This window comes from Canis aureus, chromosome 16 (genome assembly GCF_053574225.1).
Source record: "Canis aureus isolate CA01 chromosome 16, VMU_Caureus_v.1.0, whole genome shotgun sequence".
Classification (NCBI taxonomy): Eukaryota; Metazoa; Chordata; class Mammalia; order Carnivora; family Canidae; genus Canis; species Canis aureus.
The window spans coordinates 58,786,993-58,797,648 of record NC_135626.1 but is presented as its reverse complement, the minus strand read 5'-3'; the positions used below and the strand labels follow the sequence as shown (position 1 = coordinate 58,797,648).

Below are 10,656 nucleotides of genomic sequence, written 5' to 3'. Positions count from 1 at the left end.
CCACAGCTGCCTCGTGTGTACAAGAGCAGGAGGGGAAACAGCCTGCCTCCGGCCCAGCTCAGAGCTGCGGGTGGGGACCACCTGTTTTAGCCCTGAAGTGTGGGTAGGGCAGGCCACAGCACAGCCAGAGAGCATGGAGAAAAAGGTAGCAGGATTGACCTGCTCATGGATTTATGCAGAAAACATAGTTCCCGTCACCCACGGTCCTGAAAATCGGGGGTGTTCTGCCTCCCAGGCATCCCTCAGGTGGCTGGAGCAGGAGTGCCCTCTGCACGTGCCCTCTGGGGTCCAGCACACCGCAGAAGGAATCCTGAGAAGCTCTGGCCACCCTGTGTGGCCTGTCCAGGCTCATCTCTCGGGGCCTAGGGTCAGGCAGCAGTAATTGCACAGAAATGGGGACCAGATGACTGGTACACAGTGGTGAGAAGTTCAGGAGCATAGTGGGGGTGGGTGCAGAGTGGCCGCCCCACCTGCGCAGGATGAGGAGTAGCTGAGCTCAGTGAAGACAAACCCTCAAGGCACGTGTGCACGACACCTGGGTGATGGGTTTATTTCATGCTCTGCGTGCATGCTGTCACTAAGGGAGAACTCAGGGTGGCCTGGGATCCTCTGGCTTAGGGAAGAGAGTCGTCCTCCCTCCTCCTCTCTCCAGAGACCCTGTCATGGCCCTCCTCCCCGGGCTACAGCTCTAGGCCTTGGCCCGTTACAACCTGGGCTGCCCACCATGGGGTATGGCCTCACCAGGGGCTGGGTCAGACTTGCATGTCGCCCACATCCAGAATCCAATGAAGAAGAATTGGCTACACACTACCCCCACCACATACACCAGGAAGAAGATGTGGTCGGCAGCCTCAGCCCAGCTCCTTGACTCCTTCACTCTGGGAGCTTCTGGTGGGGGAAGAAGCAGGGAAAGGAGCTGTTTTTCAGGGCTCCCCCAACATGCTGGCCCAGAGCAGGAGGCTGAACCCTGGGGGCTGTCAGCCTGGATCTCTCCCTTCCTTAGATTCACAACTGCTGAATGTTTCAGTCTGGCCCGTTCCAGGCCATCTTGAGCTGAAGAAGCCTTTGTAGAGAAGGGCTTCTTCTCTACAGAATCTCCGATAACAAGCACCCTTGTTATCTCAGGGAGTTTGAAGTCACCTGGGCCCTTAGGGAAGCTGCCGTTGCTCCCTGCTCCATACCTGCGTCTTCCAATGGCAGGCACGGAGGAGCCCAGGGACAGCGGAGCTAGCAGAGTGAGTGCCTGGAGCCTCTAAATAACCTCGCGATCCCCAGCGTCAGCCCTAAGTGCGCAGCCTGCCAGCTCTGCCCCTGTCAAAGCTGCTCCTAGACTTATGCCTCCCTCTACCCCTGCCCCAGCAAGGGTTCCCTGCCCACCTTCAGGATGCGGCCCCAGGTCCCCATGATCTTGCTGCTCCCCTCTTGGGGTTGGGATGGGGCTGCTTCTGGCACTGAGGTGGCCCCGGGCCTGCAGTGCAGCCAGCAGCACGGTCTCCATGGTGCTGATGAAGAGCAGCAGCAGTAGCACGGTGAAGTAGTAAACTGGCGGGGCAGGAGGGTGTGGTGGGGTCAGGGCCAGGCCTGCATCCCCCGGTGCCCAGAAAGATGAGCAGAACACGCTCCTGCCCCCTCCCAGGGCTGGGTGAGGGGCGCATGACTTACTGAGCAGCGGGTTGCAGGAGGAGGAGCTGGGCAGTGCCTGCACCAGGGAGGAGTGGAAGACCAGATAGCCTAGCAGCAGGGTCACCTTGTAGGCAATGCGCTCGGTGGCCCGGAGGGGCAGCAGCCCCCCGCACATGTCCGCTAACAGCAGCGCCTCCCCAGGTACCAGCAGAGCTATGATGGCCTTCAGCGCTGTGTTCTGCAGGCGCAACTGGAAGGGAGAAAGTTGGGGCTTTGTGGGAGGGCATCAGGGGCCCGAACCACTGAAGGGTGGCCCCGTGGCCTCTGCCACATGCTTCACACCCCCACCAGCCCTGTGTGCGCCATGTCCCATGTCCTGACTCACCGTCACCTGGAAGCAGGGCACCAGCTGCCGGGGAGGGATTTGGGTCTCCAGACCCCAAACTACATATTCCCTCTTGACACTCACAATCTCGTTCACTGCATGGGCCCGGAACTCCAGCTCTAGCACTGGAAGGGGGCAGGGGAAAGTGGTGAAGCAGGAAAAAGGTCCCCCTGGTCCTGACTCTCTCTTGGGAGTGAGTGGCAGGGACTAGCCAGGTGCCCAGGGCTGATGGAGACTTCTGATGGTGGCTGGGGGCAGACCAGGAGGTTAGCATGCTCTGTGCAACACCCCACATTCCCTCCAGCTGGGGGAAGGGCCTTCTCAGGTTCACAGGTGAATTTTTATTATGAAACTAAATGCATGTGGCACCACTTCTCAGAGGGGGGTATGGTTATGGATGCGTCTCCCAGTATATCTCATGCCTGCAGTATTAGCCTCAGGGGGCAGCTGCTGTAGTATTTCTAGAGGGCAGGGATGTGAGGCAAGGGTTGGGGGTTCTGGGCCAAGCTGGATATCCCCCGTGGGTCTATGGGATATTTACTGGATGGTTACACCTTTAGGATACTTCCGGGAGTAGGCTGCAGCAACCTTGGCCTCTGGCCTTGACAAAAGCAGTGCAGACACTGCCGTTTGGCCCTGGCTGTTGAGGGCGGCTGCAGTGGGGGCCGCAGCCCGGAGCAGGGGAGAGCTTGGAGGTGGGCTGCCATCTGAGTGGGAAGTGCAGGGGAGAGGCACGCTCTGCTCTAGGATCTCTTCAGCTCCCCTAAGCCTGAGGTGGCCCGGTATGAACACAGGCTGGCTGCCCCCCATGTCACATGTCTGCTGGAGGCCAGAGGCTGCACCTCCCCCCTCCCCGCCTCCAGCTCCTGTCCTGTCAGCACCAGTGTTGCTGAGAGCATAGAAGCTGAGGTTGCAGTCGCTCTGGTCCCTGGGGAAGTGGAGGAGCTCAAAGTCACAGTTGGTCTCCGTGGTGAGGGCCAAATACAGGTCGACGTGGCCATCAGGGCCCACTCTGGCCCGCGGGCTCTGGTCCTGCCAGTCCACCCAGAGCCTGTTGTGGAGGAGGGAGATACCACAGCTGGAGGCTCGGCTGCTTCTCAGAAGGGGGTGGAGGGGGAGACCCTAGCATAGCCCAGCTGCCCTCTACTGGCATCCAGGTTCCAGAAGGGTGAGGCGGGCACAGGACACTGGGGTGCACCTGTGGCCTGGCAGGGCCACCAGAGGGGCATAGCCCCTAAAAAGGACCTCCTGGCCCAGGAACTCCCTCCTCACTTACGCTTCCTGAATAGTGAGTCCCGGAGTCCAGAGTGAGTCCCAGGGCAGTGTGACTGCATGCTGTGGGTACAGGCTCGCATTCCAGGCCAGGCGAGTATCCACCCAGGACTGGGGACATAAAGAAGGCATTAAGGCTCCCGCTCCCAAGTATCTACAAGTCAGTTGGCTTGGCAGTTTGATGAAGGCTGGTACTTCTGAGCTGGACAAGAGAAGGGTCTCCAGTCCCACCTTCCCCGCCCCCTGCCCCAGACACTCACCAGCCGAAGTAGCAGCATGGAGGACACTGTGTACCGCAAGATGTCCTGAGGGAGGGGCAGTGTGTCACCTGGGGGTGGGCGCAGGGGACAAAAGAGGCAGGAGCCCCCACCGCTTGCTGGGGCTGAGTGGTTAGTGCCCTGTCTTCTCTTTGGCCTGAGGACACTTACCACATTAAACACATTGGACACGAACACTTGCACATCCACGAGCAGGGGCGCGCTGCCATTGTTTGGAATCTGGATGGTTTCCTGAACCCTCTGGGGCTGGTTGAAGTTGAAAAAGGATGGCCAGGCTGAAGGACAGAGGTCAAGGTCATTTGGGTGGGAGCCCTGGAGGCCAAATCCCAGAGCTTAATGACTTTACCTTCTCCACCTACCAACTGTTGGCGAGCGAAAGCCCCGCCCCTGGACCAAGGGCCCCGTGGTGCCCAGCCTGAGGAAGGCCAGCAGCAGCAGCAGGAGCCGCGGGGCCATCGTCAGTGGCTGCATGGAGGGCTGGATGGAGCAGCACAGCCTAAACTGCAACCTCAGTTTCAGTTGCTTCTCCGGAGGCCTGGGTGGTTAGTCAGGCAGCTGCTCTGTGCAAGAGCTCTGGGGCCTTGGAGCTGGCACCCCACCCTCACCCCTGAGCCAGGGTTCCGCAAACACCTGAAGACAAAGCCCAGGACCCAGCCCCGCCCACTGTGCACCTGCCTAGGCTTCCCATCCCCGCTTCATTTCCACCATCTGGAATCAGCCCTATTCAAAGACTGCCAAGTGGACCAGGCAACTACAGATTCCCCCCAACAAACACACACACACACACACACCCCTTTCCCAAACTCGGTCCTTCCAATCTGGGCAGATGCCACAGGCCTTCCCTGCTTTCTTGTAGTGGGTGCCTGCTGGGTTGAATATTCAAGCCCTTGCCAAAGTGCCCTGCGCTCAACATCCTGAGATCCGTACATGCTGGAGTTTTCCTGCGTCTCCTCAAACACTGAGCTGATTAAAAAGCCTTGAAAGTCTCAAGAACCCCAGGAGTGGGGCAAACCTGGAGCAGGGCAACGGGATTCACCGCCTGCTCCAGCCCAGCAGTGCCTTAGAAGCGCTCCTGGGTGCCCTGAAGCAGGACTGGTGGGGGTGAGGGGCAACTTTTCATGGCCTCATGGAAACCCAGCTGCTGGAGGCCTGACTCGGGGCAGCTATAGCCTGTAGCCAGGGAAGGAGCCCCAAGGCTGAAAGAGGGTGAGCACTGATCCAGCTGCAGACACTCCAAACGCCCCAGAGAGCTGGGAGTAGGGAGTGACCTGCCACTCGCTGGTGCTTGAACATTACTCAGAACATACATAGTGTCTGCGCCTCCCCGACTTACGGGCCTCGCTTAAGCACTCGGCCTGCCTTTGTCGCAGGCACAGCTGGCCACTGGTGCGGCCTTGTATGTATGCCAGGCGCCTCTGGATGGCCGTGTGCAGAGAGCCTTCTTTGACCCGTGCTCCCCAGTCAGGATTCCTATGGGGACTTAAACTTGGCTGCCTTGGCTGCAGGCCACTCTCTCTGTGGCTCAGCAGAGCACCTTGGGCGCATTCATCCAGAGCTCCCCCGTGAAGTCCCAGAGGCTGCAGACCACAGAGCCTCACAACTGTGAGATATGTGGACACACAGCACGTGATTTCACATGAAAAGGTTTGCATCTTTTTTAAAAAAGATTTTATTTATTCACGAGACACACACACACACAGAAGCAGAGACCCAGGCAAAGGGAGAAGCAGGCTCTGTACAGGGAGCCCGCTGTGGGACTCGATCCGGGTACTACCAGGAGCACGCCCTGGGCCGAAGGCAGGCGCTAAACCGCTGAGCCTCCCAGGGATCCGGGTTTGTGTATTTTATTAACAGAGGAAATTCCCTCCCTGATCCCTCGCCCTCCGACTCCAATCCTTTAACACAAAAGCATAATCGCTAAGTGTCCTCAGGTCGCATTAACCGTCGGGATGCCACTGGGGGCATTTCGGTCCCGCCAGGACGGGCCGGGCACCAGGCTCAAGGCCGGGCTGCTGAGAGGCGCCAGCACAGGGGCGGAGGCCCCGGCCGCCTCGCTCACGTGCGTCAGGTCGGTGGACTCGCGCTCGAGCACGCTGCTGCCGCGGGGGCCCTGCGCCGCGATGCACACGCGGCCTGAGGCTCTCCGAGGGGCACGGCGCAGCAGCCCCGCACAGATCTTGCGGAAGCCCTTGCGGAAGTGCTTGGAGACGAGCGCGTAGACGATGGGGTTGACACAGGAGTTGGCATAGGAGACCAGGTGCGAGAAGATGCGCAGCGCGTACGTGGCAGGTGTAAGCGGGAAGCGGCCGAACCACACGCAGAGGATAAGCGCGTGGTGAGGCATCCAACAGAGGCAGAAGAGCGCGGCCACGATGATGATCATGCGCGTCACCTTGCGCTTGGCGCGCCGGGCGCTGGAGCCCGCGGCCACCGGGTCAACGGCGCGCCAGAGGTAGCGCAGGGTGCGCGCGTAGGTCAGGCCGAGCACCAGCATGGGCAGCAGGTAGCTGAAGACGAAGGTGCAGAGGTCCATGGCGCGGCGGCGAGGCGCGCTCCACGCCGGGTGGCACACAGTCAGGTTGGCCAGCTGCGACTGGCGGTAGTAACTCAGGTAGGGCCCGGAGAAGAGCAGCGACAGCCCCCAGATGAGCCCGATGGCAGCCAGCGCGTTTCGAGGCGTGCGCAGCTCGCGAGAGTGCAGCGGGTAGCGGATGGCCAGGTATCTGTGGGGCAGGCCGAGAAGGGGGACGGGTGAACAGCTGGATTGGCGGGGCGCAGGGCCGGACCCTTGCACCTCGAACCCCTCACCCTCTCTCCAGGAGGGTGCCTAGCGCACGGTGGCACCGCACTGGCCCGGGAGCAGCCCAGACACTCGGCTGCTTTGAGATGTGGGGCGGGACCCCGCGGCAGGGAAGGCGCGCGTGTAGGCCACTCATCTGCTCTTCCCGGGACTCTGACCACAGTCACGCTCCAGCCGGGAGGGCACCCCAAAGTTGAACCGGCTTTGGGGCTGTGATGACCCACCAGTGAGGGTGCCCGGAGAGGTTAAGACCCAGGCTCCTTGAGCCTGGAGACATCGCGAGGGACTTGCTTAGGGAAGCCGAGGCTCTATGGGTCCCACCAGCACACTCCGCGCTCGGCGGAACTGGGAGGTATATGGGGGGGGGGGGGCCTCACCTCGCTGCCCGCCCAGGGAGGGTCAGGAGGATGTGGGGGTTGAAGGGGCCGTGGAGATATTGGACTTGGACCCAGATTTCCTCCCCAGGAATCATCCCGGTGTCCTTCCCAACGGGGCGGATGGAGGAGACCCTCCAGCGCTCTCCTCTCCCTGGGCCTGGGGCGGGGAGGGGTTGGGGCGGGCGTGTTCGCTTGAACTTTGGTGTGAGCCCTTGCGAAGGACCCGCATTCCGCAGCCGGACCAGAGTCGACTGCGCGGAGCAAACCGTGGCTTCGAGGCCAGCGAGGCGGAGGCGCCTGAGTCTCCAAGAGACACCCCGTTGGCTGTCCTGACGCACACGATTACTGGATGGGAGACTCTGAACACATCGCTTCTGAACTCGATCTCATCCGTAAACGGGGCGCAGTAATCCTCCCGTCCCAACCTCACAGGGGCACCCAAGCCGGACGAAGCCGCGAAATTGCGATGTGCGCGGGAAACGCCGGCTTTGCCAGGCGCCCGCGGCGGCGCTGGAGAGCCGAGGTCCGCCGCGGGGAGCCGCGAGCGCGCACCTAACGGAGGGGCGCCGCAGTCCCCCGATCTTATTCCTCTCGTCCCTTGTCCCTTGTCCACCTCGGCTTGTCTTTCACTCTCTCCCGGTTCCTTTGCCTACGGAGTGCCCTTTTCTACTCTCCGCGCGCCCCTCCTCCAGCCTCGAGTCCCGCTTTCCTCTCCAGCCCACACCTGGGTGCCTGACGCTCCCCGCCCCCAGGGGGCCCGCCAGGGCGCTCGCTCACCTGTCCAGGGAGACGGCGGCCAGCGTGAAGCTGCTGGCGTACATGGTGAGGAAGATGAGGAAGTGCACGGCCTTGCAGAGCAGCGAGCCGAACACCCAGCCGTCCAGGGTGTAGATGGTGGCCTGGAAGGGCACGCAGCACAGGATGAAGCACAGGTCGGCCACGCCCAGGTTGAGGATGAACAGGTTGGTGGTGCTGACCGCCTGGCCGCCGCGCAGCAGCACCGCCAGCACCAGGGCGTTGCCCACGGTGCCCACCAAGAAGATGAGCGCGAACAGCATGGGCACGATAACCGCCTCGGGCTGCCAGCCGTCCCTGCCGCCCGCCTCCCTCGCGTCCTCGGCCCCGGGGCCGCCCGAGCCGTTCATGGCGCCCCCGACCCGGGGCTGCCCGAGCTCCTGCCGCCGTCTGGGTTCCGGGGAGCCCGGCGCTCCCGCGGTTGCAGCTGCTGCGGCGCCCAGCGCGAGCCGCCCGAGCTGCGGGCGGAGCAAGCCTTGACCGGCCGGGGCGGGATGTGGGGGTGCGCGGGGGTCAGGGGGAGGAGCGAGCAGCGGAGGGGTGGGCTGGGCCCCGCCGCAGCCCTGCGCTCGGGGAAGGGCTGGGGGACCGGCTGCGGTGGCCGGCCCGGGGACCCGGGCCGTCGGCGTCGGCAGCGCGCTCCAGCGCCCCGGGCCTGTCTGGGCGGCCGGGAGCGCCCCGCCTGGGACCACGCGTCCCTCTCCCGCGGCCCGGCCCCCTCGGAAGATTCCCGGGCGACCCTAAGCGGGGCGGGGAGGTGACCAGGGCGGAGGTGAACGGAGGGGCCGGCCCGCCGCCTGCTCCGCGCCTCTTCTGTGCGCCAGTCCCTGCCCTTGGCGCTGTGCCTCAGTTTCTTTGGCACCGGGGGATCACAGTACCTTCTGGGAGGGCTCTAGTGAGCATGGACTGAGGTGTGTGGCCTGAAGCCAGTTAGTTGAATCTCAGCGAATCAAGGTCCTGTCTCCTTGCCTTAGATATCCAAAAAGGGAAAACATTAAGGAAATGCAAAAGAGCAGAGTTCCCTGCGCCAGGAGCGTTTTCCTGCGTGGTCAGGAAGGTGTTTAGGTTGCAATAAAACTTAAATACTTGTTTCTAATTTTAACGTTTTAAGGATCTAGCTCTTGTGACTCGGAATCATTGCTGTTTCTGTAGGATTATCCACATCCCCCCTCCCGGATCACTGGGTCTGAAAATCATCACCTTCTGCCACTGAAGTGTGACCTCTGCTTCACCTTTCCCTGCCCTGCTCATTGGGTCCCAGTGTGGAACATTCCTTTTCCTCCTCCCACCCGCACCCCAGAATCTCAGCCCTGAAGCCTACTCCCACTCCTTGGTCAGGGAAGCATTATCCACACCCCTGCCCTGCCTGCCTATTCAGGGATAGAAAGACAGCAGTTCATGTTCATGAGCTGCTTGCCATTCATTCATTCATTCATTCATTCATTCATTCAGCATTCATTAAGTATCTACCCCTTTCCAGACATTGTTCTGGGTCCTTAGTATATACCGGTGAGCTCTAGAAAGATCAAGGCCTTCCATGAACTTCCTCTTCGCAGAAGAGACAGACAATAAACAAAATTCAAGTGACTTTTTAAAAGATTTTATTTATTCATGAGAGACACACAGAGAGAGGCAGAGATGCAGGCAAAGGGAGAAGCAGGCTCCATGCAGGGACCCCGATGCAGAACTTGATCCCAGGACCCCAGGATCACGCCTGAAGCTGAAGGCAGACGCCCAACTGCTGAGCCACCCAGGCGTCCCTCAACTGAGTTATTAACCTATTACAAATTGATAAACACTAGCAGGAAAAGTAGATCAGGTAAGGAAATTGGGAGTACCATAGTGGTGGTGATGGTGCAATTTAAAATAAGGTGGCCAGGGTCACTGGGGTAGATCAGTCAGTTGAGCATCTATTTTTTTTAAATATTTTATTTATTTATTCATGAGAGACACACAGAGAAAGAGAAAGGCAGAGACATAGGCAGAGGGAGGAGCAGGCTTCATGCAGGAAGCCCGATGTGGAACCCGGGCTCGGGTTCTGGAACCCTGGGATCATGCCCAGAACCAAAGGCAGACGCTCAACCACTGAGCCACCCAGACATCCTGAGCTCTGACTCTTGATTTCAGCTCAAGTCTTGAGATCAGGGTGGTGAGTTCAAGGTCTGGATTGGGCTCCCCGCTGGGCATCAAACCTATTCTGGACATTTCTTTTTTTTTTTTTTTTTAATTCTGGACATTTCAAATATATTTTTCTTAAGGTTTTATTTGTTTATTTACTTATTTAAGTAATCTCTACACCAAATATGGGGCTCAAACCCATGAACCTGAGATCAAGAGTCACAAGCTCTACCAACTGATCCAACCAGGTGCCCCTGTACATTTCATATAAATGGACTCCCATGATATGTGGTCTTTGGATGGCTTTATTCACTTAGCATAGTATTTACAGGATTTGTCTGCTTTGTAGCATATATAAGTACTTTGTTGCTTTTTATGGCCAAATAATATTCCATGGTATGGTGATACCAATTCTATTTATCCATTCATTTGTTTATGAACATTTGGGAGACTTTTTTTTAAACTAGCAGCTAATAAAGTAACATCTTTATTTTATTTTTATTTTTTAAGATTTTATTTATTTATTCATGAAAGACACACAGAGAGAGGCAGAGACCTAGGCAGAGGGAGAAGCAGGCTCCCTGCGGGGAACCTGATGCGGACTCGATCCCAGGACCCCAGGATCATGACCTGAGCCAAAGGCAGACGCTCAACCGCCGAGCCACCCAGGCGTCCCTGGGAGAATTTTTTAAAATATATTTTATTTTATTTTATTAGTAATCTCTACACCCAACATGGGGCTTGAACCCACAATCCTGAGATCAAGAGTCTCACACTCCACTGACTGAGCCAGCCAGGTGCCCTGAGACCTATTTTAGTTTTTAATTGTGGTAAAATACACAGAACATACAATTTACCATCTTGGATATGTTAAAGCAAACGGTTCAGTAATATTAAGTATATGCAAGAGTGCCTGGGTGGCTCAGTCGGTTGAGTGCCCAACCCTTTGTTTCAGCTCAGGTCATGATCTCACATTCCTGGGATCAAGCCCCATGTCAGGCTCTGCAC

At 58.8% G+C, this 10,656-nt stretch overlaps 2 protein-coding genes across 2 annotated transcripts; both read right to left on the bottom strand.

The window, feature by feature from the left end:
* Positions 1–671: 671 nt before the first annotated feature.
* ZACN (zinc activated ion channel) lies at positions 672–4,053 on the bottom strand. The gene is made up of 9 exons (XM_077854322.1): positions 3,918–4,053; positions 3,709–3,833; positions 3,541–3,585; positions 3,285–3,391; positions 2,890–3,059; positions 2,009–2,133; positions 1,663–1,873; positions 1,378–1,542; positions 672–888 (listed from the first exon to the last, which is right to left on the bottom strand). The coding sequence occupies exons 1-9, from the start codon at positions 4,027–4,029 to the stop codon at positions 704–706; spliced, it is 1,245 nt and encodes a 414-aa protein (XP_077710448.1). The 5' UTR covers positions 4,030–4,053; the 3' UTR covers positions 672–703.
* Positions 4,054–5,241: 1,188 nt separating this feature from the next.
* On the bottom strand, positions 5,242–7,944 carry GALR2 (galanin receptor 2). The gene is made up of 2 exons (XM_077854320.1): positions 7,513–7,944; positions 5,242–6,281 (listed from the first exon to the last, which is right to left on the bottom strand). The coding sequence occupies exons 1-2, from the start codon at positions 7,878–7,880 to the stop codon at positions 5,486–5,488; spliced, it is 1,164 nt and encodes a 387-aa protein (XP_077710446.1). The 5' UTR covers positions 7,881–7,944; the 3' UTR covers positions 5,242–5,485.
* Between the last annotated feature and the right edge of the window lie 2,712 nt (positions 7,945–10,656).